Source organism: Sinocyclocheilus grahami, unplaced genomic scaffold, assembly GCF_001515645.1.
Source record: "Sinocyclocheilus grahami isolate Dianchi unplaced genomic scaffold, SAMN03320097.WGS_v1.1 scaffold655.1, whole genome shotgun sequence".
NCBI classification, from domain to species: Eukaryota; Metazoa; Chordata; class Actinopteri; order Cypriniformes; family Cyprinidae; genus Sinocyclocheilus; species Sinocyclocheilus grahami.
Window position 1 is genome coordinate 464,966 of NW_015505834.1, and position 19,893 is coordinate 484,858.

General features: G+C 38.3%; 1 protein-coding gene across 1 annotated transcript in view; it reads right to left on the reverse strand.

The window, feature by feature from the left end:
- Positions 1–2,769: 2,769 nt before the first annotated feature.
- LOC107558663 (A disintegrin and metalloproteinase with thrombospondin motifs 6-like) overlaps positions 2,770–19,893 on the reverse strand; it is an 82,616-nt gene continuing 65,492 nt past the window's right edge. Inside the window, exons 20-26 of the mRNA XM_016242321.1 lie at positions 18,067–18,205; positions 15,521–15,650; positions 11,778–11,982; positions 11,579–11,689; positions 9,226–9,306; positions 8,149–8,305; positions 2,770–3,102 (exon numbers count right to left, since the gene is read on the reverse strand). Of these exons, the coding sequence (XP_016097807.1) occupies positions 2,993–3,102; positions 8,149–8,305; positions 9,226–9,306; positions 11,579–11,689; positions 11,778–11,982; positions 15,521–15,650; positions 18,067–18,205 (933 nt within the window). The 3' untranslated portion in view covers positions 2,770–2,992. The remainder of the gene's footprint in view (positions 3,103–8,148; positions 8,306–9,225; positions 9,307–11,578; positions 11,690–11,777; positions 11,983–15,520; positions 15,651–18,066; positions 18,206–19,893) is intronic.

Sequence of the window (19,893 nt, forward strand, 5' to 3'; positions counted from 1 at the left end):
AATGATTCCAGTAGATAAGCTAATGACACAATGGTTCAACAAGCATAAAAATGCATAGCACATATTTTTCACTTTGTCTGACACTGAGCAATGAATTCTGGGATTGCCTTTACAAAAGAAATGTGATTCTGCCTTTAAATTTGTTAAAAAAAACAAGGTCTCATAAAAAGGAACAGACTACGTTTTGGAACGACTGTTGCACCAGAAAGACCTATGATGCCTTAAAAAGACGGTCTATGTAGGGAGCTCACTAGGATTTGGAACAGAGCTAAAGTATTCTTGGTTTTCTGTCAGATCGCATACCCAGAATGCATCAAGGTCTTATAGCACCATGGGGCCAGAAGAGCCACCCACTCAAAAGATGAGCGGAAGAAGGGCAGTGGAACAAACAGTGCTCCACCGAGGAAAGAAAAGCACCATTGAATGTGGAGGGTTTAAGAGTGTGGGTTGGAAGCACTGTGATCGCAGGGAAGGAGGAAGAGGGGGTGTTTTGGAGGTAGTCAATTTGAAGACCGGATCTGTGGGGTCTGGCAGGTTACCCAGGCACTGGCCCTTCACTTAACTTTACTAATGCATCGGCATCACAGACTTGGAGATCTCTTGAGATCAGACTTGGTCATCCCTGTGCTGATGGATTGTCTGTGTATTCTGCTGATAATGTGGCAGAGTGTGGCTGCAGCACGCATTTTATGTGAAAATTATTGCGTCTGGAACATGCCGGTCCCCGGAACAGACACATAGATGTCAGAACCCAAGAATTTAAAGCAGAATATGGATCCATAAAGCAGAATCACGTCAGAATTGCAATGAATGTCTCTCTGGTGTCCACAATAATTCTAGAGACACAATAGTAGAAACGTCCCTTTGGAACTGATCTGATTTTCAGGCCTTGTTCGAGTGTCAGACAATGGTGGAATTCTTTGGCCTGTGGCCATGTGATTCAGCTCAGTAAAACAGGTGGCTAACTCAACTGAACATCTGGACTCTGAAGCTCTAATTGAGATTTCTTCTGCACAAATTCAGCACCAAAGCACCCAATCACACTACCCTGTTTGTCTTTGGCCCTTGGGTCTCTATCTTACTTTCAAAAGTTATTGTCAAAACAACTTTAGTTTAGAAGTTTAGAAGTTCCTCAACTGGTAGAGCCTGGCTCAAGCCATGCCAAGGTCAAGCGTTGTAACCTATGAATGCAATGGAAGTTGCTCTGGAAAAAAGCATTTGCCAAGTGAATCAATGTGCATAGAAGTTCCAAGTTACGGATTTCAATTAAACCACATGTATATCTAGTACGATCTCCATCTAACCGCAAAAAGAAACAGGTCAAGCTGAATAACATTGCCTAACCATCTAGGGGTGTCCAATCCTGCTCCGGGAGGGCCACTGTCCTACACTGGCTGTGTTCCACTTTGTTTTTTATGCCCTTCCCTTGCTAACCTCCATCAGTCTCATTGATTCGGATGTACATCATTGATCATGTTGCACGAGTGCCCACTACTGGCAGGATCATTGCAATGGGCTAAAATGGAACGTGCTAAACCCTTGATCAATTGGAATCTGCTATGGAGTTAATTTATTTAAATTTTCCCCCCTAACAAATTAGTTTTATGCAGCATATGTGTAGACGTATGCTTGGACTGTTTTTAATATTTGAAAAATAATTATTATATCAGAGTTGTGGGGGTAAATTAAACACGATCTGAGGTGACGTCACAATCCTGTTGCATTCTTGTACATGGAGCTGCCTGAAGTGTACACTAAGCACCCTTAGTAAAAAATCGAGGGGTTGAGGCTCTCTATAAACCTCCCTTGTTGACTTAACAAAGTAGAACGCACTTTTAAATGGCAGCGGGGATTCGCCTGAGGGGAAGTGCTTAGAGAAGTACGACTAAAAGCGAAGTGGAATGCAGCCAGGTTTCAACTCCTATGCTAATTAAACACACCTAATTAGGATCTTCAGGATGACTAGAAACTTCCAGACATGTGTGTTGGGGCAGGTAGGCGCTAAACTCTGTAGGATATTGACCCTTACAGGAGTAGGATTGGACACTCCTGGTCTGTACTTTTAATCAAAAACCAAGTGTCAATTCAGTCTATACCAATCCTGCTCATGGAGGGCTACCATCCCGCAGAGTTTAGTTAAAATAACAGGCAGGTGTGTTGGAGCAGGTTGGAACTGAAGTCTGCAGTTCTCCAAGAGCAGGATTGGTTACCCCTGATCTATACTTCTTTGATTTTAGGAGTGAAAAATATCATTTGGGTGGAAGATTTGGATTGTTATTTTTACCTTAAACCTAATGCATGTTGCAGTCACCAAGTTTCAGTACTATCCATGTTTGGAAATGTTCCCATCAGACTGCTGTATCGGATGCCGGATCACATGAATGACAGTGTCTGCACTCCGGTTGTTGGTTACGGTACTTTGTCACACCATCAACAGTCTCCGACACTCATGTTGCCTCAAATCGCCAACTCTTATTCAAAACAAATTACTTCCAATCGATCCGATGCTGCCAGTGTAAGCAATCATTGTTGGTTTGAATGTTCCTGAATGTAATGTTGCCAACAGAACCATGTTAGGAGTGTGTATGCAAGACCCAGGGTTATACCAATGTCCCGAACTCCCTTATGTGGGTGCCTTGAAGTAAACCTCTGCTGTGCTACTTCTGTGAGTGTTGTGTCCAGCACTTTGGATTATAACAACAGAAAGACATTGATAATAATAATAACCAATAGCAATTATTATTATTATTATAAAAATAACAACAATAATGATCATTTTATACATTCCCACTTCACAGAAGTGAAAATAAAACAGGTGTCAGCGCAGTGCTGAGCAGTGGTTTGGGTTCCACAGGGCTAAAAGCAGTTGTGTGTGTGTTGATTAGCGAGAGAGAGAGGCTTCTTTCTTCTGTGCCCAGCATTGACTTTTCTCTCTGCCAGTTTTCTCTCTCTTTCCTCGTTGCAGCATCTGTCTCTGCTTCTCTCCATGGGGTCAGTGTCCTTGGCACGTCTTGCAGCACATCTGTCTGAAGTACGCACGGCTGCAGAACTTGAACTTCAGCACCAATGGGCAATATGCCACCTTATTTACGTCTTTGCACTCTAGGGGAAGAGAAAAAAGGTGGAATGAGAAAGGATACGTGAAGGAGTAAGTGGTTGATACTGGGGAACCACAAAGGGGAAACTTGAAAGCTTGTTAAAGAGATAGTTCACCCTGAAATGAAAAGTCTGCCATCACCCTCATATAACTTTTTTTGCTCTAGTGGAACAAAATATTAATTTGCGTTGGGACTGTCAAGCTCTGAAATCAGAATAAAGGTATCATTAAGAAAAATGAGTCAGATGAGTTTAGAATGACATGAAGGCAAGTAAATCATGACAGACTTTTAATTTTGGTTGAACTATCCAATTATATGATAGGCAAGTTTGTGTGGAACAGTGACTCAGGACTTTGATCAGAACCCAGAGACTGCTGGAACTACAACTGGGCCCAGCTCTCTCTCTTAAATCTCTCATGAGCTCTTCATTGGAATAAACACCAGCTACTTTGAAAACGAACAAGCTTAAAGTAATTCAACTAGTTTTTTGAGTTTCTATATTGACTACATTGAAGAAAGTTTTACTCGTATCATCATTGTTGAAAAGCATGTTTGGAGGACCATCTTTTGGGTGAATCAAGGTGGTAATCAGTAGCCGCTTTTCCACTGTAGGGGCCAGTGCGAGCCAGTGCTTCAATAAAACCCACCCTTTACACACCTCTAAACAACGTCACGCAACCCCATCATTTCACCAACAAAGAAGTTATCAGAAAACTAATAAGAAATAAGTCACTGGAACTTGCGCGATCACAAAACGAACATGATAAAAGCGGCCGTTGATCATAATGAATTAATTTATCAGGATTGAAAATTAGTCACACAGAAATAAAGCGGTATGAACATAGCCTACCTACTTATTCAGTCGAGTCTGTTTCTGTTTATTTGTAGTCACAGTTATATACATCACATTTCGAAAGAATGATCATTTCTATATTTTATAAAAGCTCCCGAACAAAAACCATTATTATATTTTTATGACATACGCGGAGCTAAACTCTCGAGATGAGACTTATGACAGATAAAATATGTTACTAAATAAATACACGATTGTGATAGAGAATAAAAAGCTGACGTCTGATTTCTTCAAGCGGTCATATTTACCATGTTTACTATGGTCACGTTAATGGCTAGCATGCATAGTCTTTTGCATTGCTTATAAATATTTCTGCCTTGTACGGTGATCATAATCCACATCAGATCAAGTTATTTCAAACACTCGCTGCTGTGTGAAAGTGAGTTTTGAACTAAAATGATTTTAAAAGTCTTTAATGCTGGTGTTATAGCTCTTAACTTTATGAAATGATCCGTGGCGCTGAAGCTCTCCAGACACGGAGAAACTCCGCCTTTGTTCATAACCACTCCTCTAGCCCCAGCTGGCCTGCTTTGGCCCAAAGTTTTCGTCAAGCCAAAAAATCTGAGGAAGCACCGACGAGGCACGATCAAGCCCCGGAAGTGATAGTGGAAACGCGACTGGCCCTGGCACGCACTAGCACGCCCGCTTTTGCCCCGACAGTGGAAACGCGGCTAGTGCATGGGTGAGCGGCTCAAGTTTTCATATGCTAGTAAAAGGGAGCAGCAATGGAAAGACTTAAAATATGTCAACTTCCATATAAATCTCACTGTCCTGTCATGCTTGTAATGACACTGAATGTTGGTACAGTGTCAGGTGGATGTTTTACAACCTGGCCTGTGCTAATGTTTATTTCCTGTCTGTCCCAACCTCATTACTCATGTTGTCCTAATCAGATGCAACATGACACATTTCCACTAATAATTTTTGTTGTGTAAGATTCTATCCCTATTACAGTATCTTCTTCTTGTTAATCCAGTTATTAGCCTTTCCAGTAATCCTTTTGTAGCAGAGGTAGCTACACATAGTAAATAGCACAAATAAGTAGTAGTAGTAGTGTAGTAAATTGCTGATACACTAAGCAAGAAGGATAATTAGAATGATAAATATGCTAATCCTTACAGAAGTTAACCACGGTTTTACTACAAAAAAAAAAAACATGGTTAATATAGTTGCCCAGTTGAAAAAGCCAGCATATGCTGGTTAGGTATGTTTTGAAGCATGGCTGCTGGTTTGAACTGGATTAAGCTGGTCATGAGCTGGTTTAAGATGGTTCTTAGCTGGTCATGCGCTGGTCCTAAGGTGGTCCTAAGCAACTAGCTCCTGCTCAGGACCAGCTTAGGACCAGCAAACAACCATCTTAAACCAGTACATGACCAGCTTAAACCAGTAGCCATGCTTCAAAACATACCTAACCAGCATATACTGTTTTTTTCAACAGGGTAGATCATGGTAACCACAAATTAGCCATGGTTTTGCTACACTAACAATAGTTTAACCATGATATTTGTAGTAAAACAAACAAATTTCGTGCGGGAAGGTAGCAGGTTAGCTGGAGAGCTTTTGGAGAGTACCCCAGAACATAATCAACGTAATCAGTGTGCGCTGCCTACTGAATGTAATCAACGCTGATTACGTTGTACGTGTTCTGGGGTGTTCTCCAAAATGGTGTAAGATGGTAACTTGGGGAGAAGAATTGTTGACTAAATTATGTTATTATTGTTTTCTTTGCACACAAAAAGTATTCTCGTAGCTTCGTAAAATTACGGTTGAACCCCTGATGTCACATGGACTATTTTACCGATGTACTTGCTACATTGGAGGGTCAGAGAGCTCTCAGATTCCATCAAAAATATCTTAATTTGTGTTCCGAAGATGAACAAAGGTCTTACGGGTTTGGAACGACTTGAGGGTGAGCAATTAATGACAGAATTTTTATTTTTGGGTGAACTAACCCTTTTAAGTTTCTGTTTACTCAAAAGAAATGGTAAAATGCTTGTTAAGTGACTCTCAGAGCAGTTTTAGAGATTATGTTCACATGTTCATGTATTCTTATATTTAGGCGGCAGAGACTAAATACACTGCGAGGATCACGCACGCTTGAGTATGTGTGTAGTATATGAAACCGCGCGTCAGCTCCATTCATTCACACAAAGACATGCAGAACATGCAGGATTCGTATTTAAATTGTATTTTTGCAGCTTAATATTCACAGACACTAGTCCATATCGCATTTTAAGTATACTGACCTACTTTTGGTTCATACAAAATTTGGCAAATTCCATAAATCTAGCTTCAAAGCATACCTAACCAGCATATACTGTTTTTTTCAACAGGGTAGATCATGGTAACCACAAATTAGCCATGGTTTTGCTACACTAACAATAGTTTAACCATGATATTTGTAGTAAAACAAACACATTTCGTGCGGGAAGGTAGCAGGTTAGCTGGAGAGCTTTTGGAGAGTACCCCAGAACATAATCAACGTAATCAGTGTGCGCTGCCTACTGAATGTAATCAACGCTGATTACGTTGATTACGTTCTGGGGTGTTCTCCAAAATGGTGTAAGATGGTAACTTGGGGAGAAGAATTGTTGACTAAATTATGTTATTATTGTTTTCTTTGCACACAAAAAGTATTCTCGTAGCTTCGTAAAATTACGGTTGAACCCCTGATGTCACATGGACTATTTTACCGATGTACTTGCTACATTGGAGGGTCAGAGAGCTCTCAGATTCCATCAAAAATATCTTAATTTGTGTTCCGAAGATGAACAAAGGTCTTACGGGTTTGGAACGACTTGAGGGTGAGCAATTAATGACAGAATTTTTATTTTTGGGTGAACTAACCCTTTTAAGTTTCTGTTTACTCAAAAGAAATGGTAAAATGCTTGTTAAGTGACTCTCAGAGCAGTTTTAGAGATTATGTTCACATGTTCATGTATTCTTATATTTAGGCGGCAGAGACTAAATACACTGCGAGGATCACGCACGCTTGAGTATGTGTGTAGTATATGAAACCGCGCGTCAGCTCCATTCATTCACACAAAGACATGCAGAACATGCAGGATTCGTATTTAAATTGTATTTTTGCAGCTTAATATTCACAGACACTAGTCCATATCGCATTTTAAGTATACTGACCTACTTTTGGTTCATACAAAATTTGGCAAATTCCGTGACATTCCACATTATACCATTTTTATGACTGGATTCCGCGATTCTGTCCATGTTTTCCACATTGCAATAATCATAGGGCCCTACATTTGAGTAAATATGAAGGACAGTCGGTTAGCAAGGGTATTTCTGTGGTTAGGTGTGAAATCTGAATTGAATCTAGCAGCTTGATAGTTCCTCCACTAATTGTTCTAAAATCGCAAATGTGACACTATGCTGTTGGGGAAACCATAACAAATACGTGCCTGTATCTGTCAAACAGTCAAAAGATATTAAATGTCGTATTTACATTTACATGAAAAGGTGATTCTGTGGGATTTCTAAACAGGCACTGAATAGAGTACCAATTAAAAGTTATTTTCGGGTCCAAGGGGGATTCTGTAGGACAAGGACAGAATCTTGCATGACCCTGCAGCACTGGAAAGCTAATAGACTTCCTTTGTGTAAAAGCCAAAACTCTGAGTTCTCCTTCAAGAGGCCATGACTCAGGGCCTGGACACAAGCCTCTTATGGTAATTACAGCATCTAAGCGTAAAAAGAGAGCGACCTGATTCACGGCGCGGGCAGACTGCCATCTGCATTAGTGTGGCAGTGTGCTGATGGTGCTAACTGGCCCTACCTCAATTAATATGTCTTCCTTATTAGGCTCTTTAAACTGTCATGGCTGACGACAATGAAAGTAGACATTCTGTCACTGCTGTTGATTAGGATACAACTAATCCTATTAGGGTCCATTAGGAGAGATAATCTAACGCTGCTTCCCCAGTGAAGGAATCTGAATAGGGATCCATCTCGTGAGGGTCATGGACGTTTTATTGAATCCAGGATCGCCTAAATAGTGTCTCGATTTCAAACTGAGGTAGTTAATAACAGGCAAGAACAGAACAATATAATCCTTTGTTAATTCAAAATTGAACGCAGAGGCCACAAACTTTGTAAATGTCAACACCGTGATCAAAGCCAGATGCAGCTCATACGAAACGCTCATAAGCCACAGGATTAGCGGAAGAGTGATTGACTTACCGTCGCCACCGGAGATGGGTATAGCGTCACATTTGCTTTCACACTGCTGCATGATGTTTGGCCGTAGTGACTCTGGACATTCGGTGGAGGGCTGTCCCGTATATGACAGACACTGAACCATCCTCATCTGCTGCCCTAGTCCACATTGAGCAGAGCACTGCAAAAACACATGGCGAGCCTTTAGTACAGCCTCTATTACAGTACATACGTCATAACTGGGGATGCAGAGATATTACAACAGATACTGATATTAACATTCTACATTATTGTCTCTTTCTATTTCTATTAATAAATTAATACAATAATAAAATCAGTTTTTTTAAATGGTACAACAATTAGTGAAGAGCATATCTGAGTTGAAATATGAGACAACATGTATGAATAAGCAAACCCCAGGTTAATATCTTTCGAGCCACTTTGCCATAATGAGCCAATTAAGTTAGACTTCACCTAGTGGACGTCTTGTCCACTTTGCAACCTATTCTAGCCAAGAACCATTGACTTAAACAGGAAGAGGTTCAACAATGGTTACCAACAACAGTTAGTTTGATTTACAGAGTATTTAGGGGCAAGCAAATCTGAAATAAAATTCAATTCTGAAATAAGGTTGAATATTAAGGTGTGCTCAAGGATATCTCTTACTTTCTACCGAGTAGTGCAAACAAAAATCTCTCTCTCTTGACCTCTCAATGCCAGAACCACAGGGAAATTTAGCAACTGGTTATTTCTTATAATTATAAAAACATGTTGACTTCTATAAATGCACTCTATAGATGATTGCTTCTGCATTTAGTGGCACTCAGTGGTCACCGGAACTTCCAGTGCAGTGCAGTGTATGGAAATTGTGAGAAAAAATATGCGCAAAATTAAATCTTGAGGAAGTTACAAGACAAAGCAATACTAATATGATCTACCTTCACACTAAAAGTATTTAAAGTTTTAAAACTCATTACTAAAATGTTGCATACACTACAGTTGCTGATACAGTGTGTGTGTATATATATATATATATATAATATACAATATAATTAGTTGTGATCGACAGTTATTAGGAATATTACAGAAAGAGTTTACTACCAGTTTTCTATGGGAGAATTCTGTATCGGAAACTCGTTTGGCGCTCAGATTGTAGTGTGCATAGATTCCATTGTGTAGAAGCCAAACCAATCAGACTGGTATAAATGATTTTAGTCTGCACTTGGCATGTTTGTGTGCAGTGTGTATCAGGCGGTCTATGGCAAGCTTGTGAATTCTGGCCCAAAATCAGTGCTCCAAAACTAAGGAGCGAGAGCTACTTGCGGAATGTCATTGTAATAGTTTAATTGAATCTCTGACTACTGTCAGCTGTTCTACATTAGAGGTCTCGACGTTGCTGGAGGGAGTAAATTGCGTCTGTCTGAAGTGAAACTGAGATGTATTCCAGTAGTCTCTTACCATGATGTAGCTCAGTGATTCAATGGAAAAACTAATGAGTTGCCTTGCAACCCAATACACACAAATTTCGCTCATTAGTCACTCTGCTGTAGCGCCTAATGTGAATGCCACAGAAACGCTGACGTCGCATGCCAAGACAAGGATCTGATGTGGATTTAGTCATAAACACGTGTAAGACCCACAGTGAAGGACCCCTCACGGGACTGGGAGTGCAGACATCTCAGATGAGTTTCCAGCAGCCTTCCCATTTCATCCCCTTTAAATTAAACAGACTTTATTAGAGTGCTAGCCCCTGACAGACGGCATATGTCAGTGAGGGCCTTAAGTGGGATTTGAACCAGTGACCTTTTGGCCCACGGCTCCCTTCAACAGCCTCTCCATTATGAGAGTCCCAGTTCACTGCAGGAATCATAGGATGGCGAAACTTGTACTACAGTAGTTGTAGCTTCATTCAGGTAGATGGAAAAATCTGGACTTTTGTTAGTTTAATATATTTTTCAGATCATAAAATTATTGTTAATTTTGTAACCTTCATTATCACTTATAAGTGGTGTAGAATTTTACATGAAGCCAATATTGATGGTTTATATCACTCCTTTACCTAAATTCATTACTTCAGACTTATGTGCCCTCTAGAAGCTTGCGTTCTGCAAGCATCGGTCTGAAAAGCGAGGTGTGCTCTGATTGGCCAGCTATCCAGTGTGTTGTGATTGGCCGAATACCTCAAGCGTGTGACGGAAATGTTACGTCCCTTACCATATTGTGATGCCTTGTCCGACCGGAGCGACAAAACAAAAACATTAAAACCCATTATAAAAAAGAAATTTGTTGCATCCAGTGGGGACATAATTACGGATTATACTTTCTTTGCGTGAACATTTGGGCGGCGTTATGCAAATCTTCCCACATAGTGATGTAGACATGTGGAGGCGTGTTAGAACGAGGTGTTTTAGGTAGGCGTGGTTGACTCTGAACTTTTATAAAAAATATCTCTTTGGATTTGAGACTTTAGTCTTTGCAACTTTACAGATCTTCTTTATGCACCAAGAGCTTGTAACACTCCAAAGAGAAAGGAAAAATTTAAATCGCATCATATGACCCCTTTAAAAAAAAAACACTTGTCCCTTTTAGACTTGCACTTTATTCATTTGCTGCTTGTTTTCTTTAAAAAAAATAAAATAATACAAAAAAATACAAAAACATCTGCTTTCTAATCTTTTTGTATTCTATCTGTTTTCTTTTCATTTTTTATACAATTAACAAAAGCAAAAAAGACCTCTAACACTAGCTTGCTCTATTCTTTTTCTATTCTATCTGTTTTCTTTTTATTTATTATATTATTTAAAAAACCCTTGCTACGTGTACTGCGTTAAGCTAACTGAGACTTGTTATAGCACTTGTATATTATTGCTCTTTTGTTGATTTTGATTGCTTCCTTTGTTCTCATTTGTAAGTCGCTTTGGATAAAAGCGTCTGCTAAATGACTAAATGTATATTATATTATATTATATATTATATACAACAGTTCTTTCCGGTCCTCGAATCTGATTGGCTGAGAGGAGTGTGATATTCTAGTGATAACAGTACTCCAACCGACGTTTGCTGATAGTATTTAATCTTTAAAATTTAGTTGTTGAAGATCATCACAATAACTAAAATGTGTCATAAACATTTGTTTGGGCACAGACGTTATTTTCTGCAATGAATCCAAAAGCCAAGTCAAGGGAAACAAAGAAAAATGCAGAAATCAATTCCTGAAGGATAAGATCATATTCTGCCCTACATTTTTTCCCTTATTGAATACTACCTGTCTATCTTTTGTTTGTGGCATTTTTAAAAAAAAATTATTAAAAGCCACCACAGTTATTATGATCGTAACATTATTTTAAAAAGAGAAACCACAAGATCTGTCTGAGAGTGATGCGTTTTGTCTTTTTTAAAACATATTCTTGGCATTGACAGAAAACCTTGTCTACTGCAGAGATAAACTTCAAACAATCTGGATGATATTACTACCACTACACACTCTTGAGCTGTTATACTCGCTGTCACTCACGGAAACACACGTCACTGGCTGCTTGAAGCCAGGGCCACACTTTGGGGTGCACTATAAACAAAAACACAACAATATTAAAACAAGAAGATTACCAGGCATTCTAGAGGAAATACAAATACATAAAAACACATCGAGTCACCTCAGACCAGTCCAGCGTCACCCACTGGGGCGGACAGGACTGATTGTTGCAGGACTCTTGTTCTATTGGCCGATGGGTCAGACAGTGGTTGTCCTCCAGGGTCTCCTCCTCGGCGGGTCCGATTTTACGGATACACAAAACAGTGCGTGTTCGGACGCCTCCATCACAGGTCTTCCCACATTCTGACCAGTCACCGATAAACCACCTGAAACACAAATAAATGGGGTCCAAAATGTACCTTTTGATGCAAAAAATGGAAATTCTCCATCCATAAATAATTCCTAACAACCACAGAACTGTATTCTGCATTATAAAATACTTATTTGGTGAAATATGCATAGCATATAAAAAAAGTTTGGAGTCAATAAGATTTTAGGACTTTTTTACCAAAAAAAAAAATACTTTTGATATTTATTTTCATCAAAGAATCCCCCCCCCCCAAAAAAAACCTACTATTTCTACTAAATACTATTTCACAATATTACAATTTTACTGTATTTTTTGTCAAATAAATGAAGCATTGATGAGCGTGAGAGACAAAACATTAAAACATCTTTCTGACTTTTTTCACAAAAAGAAAATTCTCCATCCACAAATATTTATTACCAACCACAGAACTGTATATGCATTATTTCATCAAAATATATTTTTGTTGCCCTTATTACAAATAGTAATAAATAAATAGATTCTCCTAAGCAGTGACTGTTCCACACTTCCAGCATCATATACAAACCTTGAATAAAACCATCAAGATTTTGATTTTTATATATTATTTTCAGGCGCTTAACGCAAATAATGTCTCGCCACATGGCAGTCTGGAATTACCGGGAAAACAAACTTCTGGCATGAATGGCCTGAAACGCCATTTTATTTACTCGCCAAAACCATATTTGCACTCTCATTTAGTTTTGGACCCTGCAAATACACATTGTTAACGTTCAACGGGTTGCGAACTCCACACAATGGCAACAACAATTCCAAATTTGCGTTCAATTTGTCTTCATTTTTGGCAAAATGAGTTCAACACTTTTAGCTGGGCTGTGGAATACAGGCATTTTTATATAAACGTCTGACTTTTTATCATTTGTTACAGCTGAATTAAGTTCCGTGCGGTTTGTTTGCATTCTCTTGGCGATGCTCTGATAAAGCAATGGACGATGTGTCTTATGAAACACTACAAGTAAAATAAAATTAAAGTTGGACATAAATTATTAATGAAATATAAACTGTCATTATCTGCAAGATCATTAGAGAGAATTACCTCCCCAAAAACAACAGGGTGTTCTCGAATGACCATCATGACCCTTTCTGGGCCAGAGACTGCATTCCTCTGACATCAGGTGGAGATGGAAATAGATTTAAGATGATGTTATTAGCGATGCCCATCTTGGGGTTCAGGTTCACTAAACCCTCCACTGGCAAGATGCAGGAGCGCAGAGGCCAAAACCATTTAATTCCTCCTTCCAATTTAAAATTTGCAGACACAAGTGAACTTTGCTCAGCTGCTCGCCCCATTGAAAATGAGTGCTAAGTGCATCTGGCCGCCGCACACACGCATACTCCACACGTTTATGGATATTGTCCCTTGAGGGTTCATAAACTCTGCTAGCCAATACAATTAAACGCAGGTGATCACTCATACTTTTTTTGGACGCCTTTAGGATTTTGGCACCAAAGTCCAAATGAAAATAGGCAACATATGAAGAAATAAATCTTAGTTTTTAAGTTGTCTTCAAAGAGGCTCTTTATGCCATAAAGACAAATTAAACATTACGGATTGTGGCACTTTGCGTTTTTTATTTCTGGGCAGCTATGTGCTATTTTGATAAGGCTCATCAAAACGGAATACAATTCATCCTAGGCTGGCAAAGAGAGCAAAACCTTGAGTATAAGCCACATGTTTAGGAAATTAGATATATTTCACCTCAGTATTCAAAGAAAATTATATATATAAAAGTTGATTTTGTATGTAATAAATAAATAAAGCTTGTTTTTATAACCATTAAGATTTTTTTTCTACACTATGAGATTAATTTCTTGATAGTTAAACCCTATTTCTCATTAGCATACTGTAACACAGTCTCGTGATGTGATGCAATAAATCTTTTTCATTAAAATCTAAGTCTCGTAACCAGCTGAGACCATGACAAGTGAAATTTTGATGCGTCACGCAGGGTAGCCCTGCTTCATGTGAAATATCATTTGTTCGTAATTACACTACTCATTACTCTACATCAAATATCTTCTGATTGGTTGAAATTTTGTCATGTTGTGCAGAATTTTTCACTTTCAATGTGGACAGAATTGCAAGGATCAACACATGCGTGTTCTACATCAGCAGCAGCACGCTCATGCATTGTGGTACTCTCGATAATGATGGAGGACAGGAAGAGAATTGTTGAATGAAGTCATTATTTGTGTTTTCTTTGCACACAAGATGTACTCTTGTAGCTTTGAAAAATTACAGTTGATATCACATGGACTACTTTAATAATGTCCTTACTATGTTTCTGCTTATGGGAATATTTCCGTTGCATTGCTGTCTATGTAGGAAATTAGATATATTTCACCTCAGTATTCAAAGAAAATTATATATATAAAAGTTGATTTTGTATGTAATAAATAAATAAAGCTTGTTTTTATAACCATTAAGATTTTTTTTCTACACTATGAGATTAATTTCTTGATAGTTAAACCCTATTTCTCATTAGCATACTGTAACACAGTCTCGTGATGTGATGCAATAAATCTTTTTCATTAAAATCTAAGTCTCGTAACCAGCTGAGACCATGACAAGTGAAATTTTGATGCGTCACGCAGGGTAGCCCTGCTTCATGTGAAATATCATTTGTTCGTAATTACACTACTCATTACTCTACATCAAATATCTTCTGATTGGTTGAAATTTTGTCATGTTGTGCAGAATTTTTCACTTTCAATGTGGACAGAATTGCAAGGATCAACACATGCGTGTTCTACATCAGCAGCAGCACGCTCATGCATTGTGGTACTCTCGATAATGATGGAGGACAGGAAGAGAATTGTTGAATGAAGTCATTATTTGTGTTTTCTTTGCACACAAGATGTACTCTTGTAGCTTTGAAAAATTACAGTTGATATCACATGGACTACTTTAATAATGTCCTTACTATGTTTCTGCTTATTGGAATATTTCCGTTGCATTGCCGTTTATGGAGGGTCAGAAAGCTCTCAGGTTTCATCAAAAATATCTTAATTTGTGTTCCGAAGATGTACAAAGGTTTTACAGACTTGGAACGACACGAGGGTGAGTAATCAAATAATTAATTAATTAATGACAGAATTTAAATTTTTGGGTGAACTATCCCTTTAAAGTACAATTTTAAGAAAGTATGATGATCGTTTTCATTATACTGAATTTAATTGATACTAATATAATAATAAAAATGATCATCGTCCAGATTATTTTTCACCGAAGATTACCGAAATGAGAATGACTGAATGAGAATGAAAATCATACATTTTCAAATTGCAGTAATTTAGAAGGAATGTTTAATAGAAAATGTGAAAACTGTCATGAACAGTTTTTGAACATTATTATTTTCTAATTTTAATCATATTTTCGCTTTGTTTTTCAGTAGTGGTAATGGTTATAAACAGGCTCTACTTTAATTGTTTAATATATAATTTTTGCCTTTTTCCTGATATGAATCACAAATTTTCAGACTGAGATTCAAATTACACCTCAGATTTGCTATACTCACTCCGGAGGACACGGCTCGGTGTTGCAAGGTCGCTGGTTCCCTGGCGGTTTGCCGTCTGGGTCGCAGTAGCTGTTTTGGACCACAGAATCGTCGTCCAGTCTTTTACACACCACCTCCTGCTTCTGCGAGCCTGCAAAAAGACAATAAAGCACCACTTCATTCATCTGCCTTGTGCTCTCAGCTGGGAGATCGTTTTCGACACTTCAGCAGCTCGCGCACAAGGCGCTGTGTGGTCGGCGTCGATCCCTGAGGTAAAACTACTTCTCTGTCTCTTCTCTAGGGGTCCACTTGCTGGCAGAGCACTCTGTGTGGATGGTGGCACGGAGGCCATATTATTTTTCCCTCAGTATAATATCTAGGTGTGTAAATGCCTCGGTTGAAGTGAGTGTCTTAGTGAATGACTTTTACAGAGAAGCCAATCTTTTCTTTGGCTCTTGATTTTGAAAAGTGAGCCTTACCACAGTAATGGCAGAATAGTGCGCTACGCTATATACTCGGCGCTAGGAGCCATTGGTGCAGGGGCTCTTTGGGGCCCATAAGGAAAGACATTAGCCTCCAGTTAAGCTGGTTTATGCCAAGCTTGGCTAATGCGCAAGGCCACCTTGTGAGGTGGAACTAATAGCTGCCAATACGGCATTCTTGACTGGGTAACCGAAATAATGAAATACTCCAGTGGGAGTGCGATGACCCCTTTCGAGAAAAGAGACCTGATTCGCTGAAAGCAAACTAGGGGGTAAATGTAAAATCTCATGACATCAGTTCATGATGTAAGACCGTTATCAGTGTTGTTGCACATAACGATCAAAATAATAAGACGGCAACATTGAAATTTAATGGGAGTTCGTAGAAAAGCAGCAATCAAGTCCAAGCATCTGTAGCGGTGTGAATCAAGAATCGTTTTTAAAAGAATATTGCAGAATTTTTATGGCAGTTCACTCGATGTTTAAACACTCCCTGTGTGGCTTGCCAACAGAACAGCCGTGAGTTGTATTAATAACACAAAATTTCACAAATGACATAAGTGTTGCTCTGGGGTATTTCCATATAAACTAAAATGTGTTCAAATGAATTGAGCAACAAATGAGGTCGAGTTCACTGAGCCCGGAGAAAACCCTCCGTGGACTAGCCTGCGATGTTCGCATATTTTGGTGAAATAACAAGAATTTTGAATGTTTTGAATGGCCACACTTTAAAAAAGCAGAGAGGAAAACTATTTATTGTTGTAAGAAAGCCATTTATTTCGGGGCAGCCTGAACAGTCTGGTCATATTTGAGGTGAGGGCTCACATTTACATGTGGTTACGACATTCAGGTTTTGAAATAAGAGGCAGCCTTTCTGTTCACTGCATAACTTGTACATTAGCAGTACAAATTGATGGACCAGATAAAATACACATTTTATCATTCTATTGGATTTTATTACTAATAAAAATAGATGACTCAGCTGAAAACACCAGAATTAATTTCCAGTCCAATACGGTTCACAAAAAAAAGCCATAGCAAAGCAAAAGGAGCTTTCTTGATTCAAAAAGAACATAAACGTACAGCACCATGAAAGTATTAATGTAGCCCAAACCAAAATTTCAGTTGGTATTCGCTGATAATTATGAAGCAGATCAGTTCAATTCATAATGAATAATCAATTATAATCAATTCAAAATGGTTTTGTGAACTGGATGGAACTGATTCATTTAAAAGATCAATTATTCAAGAATCAGACTTTGCTGCTTCTCTCATCAACTCTCCTTTTTCAAGCTCAAAGGCTCAGTTCTTGTTCACTGTAACTGAACAGAAAAGAACGACCAGTAAATTATTCCAAATGCACACTTTTGTGTTGGACTCACTGATGACAGAATTTTCATTTTTGATGAACTATCCCTTTTAGCTAGTCATGAAGCCTGACAGGGACACCATCAAGAACATACTTTTGTCTGTCCACTTATTTTTCACATTTTCATCTATTTTTATGTAAATGTTGGTATATCACATAAAAACACTTGATGGACCCCCAGGATGCACATACATTTAAAAAATGTGCATAAAAAACTTGCGCTCGATTGAGTCTGATCATTGTTTATCATGCGAGTAAACTACAATGGGAATACATTTATTAAATAAAATCATTGATGCGCATCAAAAAAAGTAATGCGAGTTTGCCTCAGCAGATGATGTGATTGGTTAACTGGATAACTAATCAAACACCATCTCAAACGTTACGTCATTAACCATTTTTAAATGCCTGAGCCAAAATCCATCATCAAAATTATTTAGTATAATCACCTCCTATAAGACTGCATTCCCAAACATCAGGCATCCTGATTTATTATGTAGGCCTAGTGAAAAAGAGCCACAGGATGCAACAACTTTCAGTTTTATTATCAATACTTTGCAGCTGTTTCCAAGGAAGTGACAATTTTGTTCTCTTGAACACATGGAATGAAAACTTTGCACATAAGCTAATTTCCTAACTTTGGATGGAAACATGGCTAATGATCAATAGGTACAACACATTTTCTTAGTAAGGATGTGAATGATTGATTGTCTTACCTCCTCCGCATGTTGCTGAGCACTCAGACCAGGGCAGATGGTGCCAGGAGAAGCCCACTTCATTGTCCCCACTTCCTGTACGCTGGATCGGCACATTGAACTTGTAGTGGATGCCCAAGTTCTGTTCCTGTAGTAGCACCTGAAAAGATTAAAAATTGATTGTGGTTACTTTTCTGTCTACCTGGTTAACTTTTTTTCTAAATTGTGGCAATTAGCAGACTGACGGCCACAAAATCTCAGTATATTACTAGTAGATGGAATTTTAGAGTTGTTCATAGCGGGGCGGTGCACATTCTTTGGTGGCATCAGCCAATCAGTGTTGTCGTGATGTCATTTCCCAGCCTGACTGGTTCAAAGAAGAAAAATTTTATATGTCCATGAGCAAAGATGGATGCGGGTTGCGTACGTCCGAGGCTGGATGCGCCAACCAAGCAACTGTCATTGAGATGAATGGGAATTTCTCCAGGTATTATAGACCTCCATGGTCTTTTGCCCCAAGGATTTTGGCAAAGGAAGTTGGTCTTGGATGGGTGACAGAAAGACAAATACTGAGGTCTTAAAAATGCATGAAACGGAGCAATCAAATCATTAAGAAGGGGAGATTTTTTGGATGAGCCCAACCTCAGTTCAGCTTGAACGAGCAGATATTTAGCATATCACATCAGCTTTACTCCTGAATTACTTAGTCAGAGAGCTGTAATTGTGTGTGTGTTATAAATTGGAAAGCCATGTTAACCAGTGTGGGCCACAATGGAATGGCTTGCGGTGCACTAGCCACTTGTATGTTTTCCAGCGGTGCTACGACCAGGCCTGGTATTTCCAGCACTTTTGTCCAGGCGAAAGCCATTGTGGTTGCCGAGACGGGGCTTTTCAGAATTAACACACACACGCGTGCTAAAGCATGTGCACATGAGCACTCTCATTTGGCCAGACAGAGGTTTTTAGTGAAAACATATATAACGGTTAACTCTGAGACCGCTAGCCAGAGTTCATGTGAGGTTTGTACACAGATGTGGACTTTATTTAGAATGAGCCAAGCCGTTTCAAACTGCACATTCAGAACACAAGCCTCTACAGTATCACTACTGTGACTTTACTATAAGACAACTTGATTATGTGAGATTTTATAGTCTGACAATAATTCAAGGGTAAGGCCTGAATAGTTCTGTAAAAGCCTTCACCAATTTGAAATTGTCTTTAACTATAGACTTAATTTTTAAATAAATGATTTTTATGTTGCAGCTAGAATGTAAATTGTGTCCAATTATGTAAAACATTTAATAAAAAAAATAAAATAAAAACTTTTTAATATAATTAAAAACTGTCACACATATCATTGCATTCTGTTCTTGTAAATTATGTTATGTATTTTAAAAATGTCCATAGCATGAAATATACAGAGACACATTAAACTTGATAATGTTGCCATGTTACATGTTTGAATATTGCATATGAAACAACTCATAAAATGTGTTTTATGTAAAACCTTCAGTGAAATAGCTTCTTAATAGTCTTCTTAAACAAATATGATTATGTACTTAAATGATTTTACATATTTTTAAAAACATTAGCCAAAACGTAAAAATGTAAAACTCTAGATTACTAATAATTAATTAAACAATTGCATTATCTGTTTTCAAACAACTTTAACTAAACAAACACTGTCACAAATAATTTCATTATGTAGGGGATTTAACTAATAACTGATCAAACAAACAATTTTTGAATACTTGTTAATTACAAACTTTTTGTTTTAAAACACTAACCATTACGTAAAACTACATTTTACAAAAAACTTTAGATAACTAATAACAACAGTAATCAACT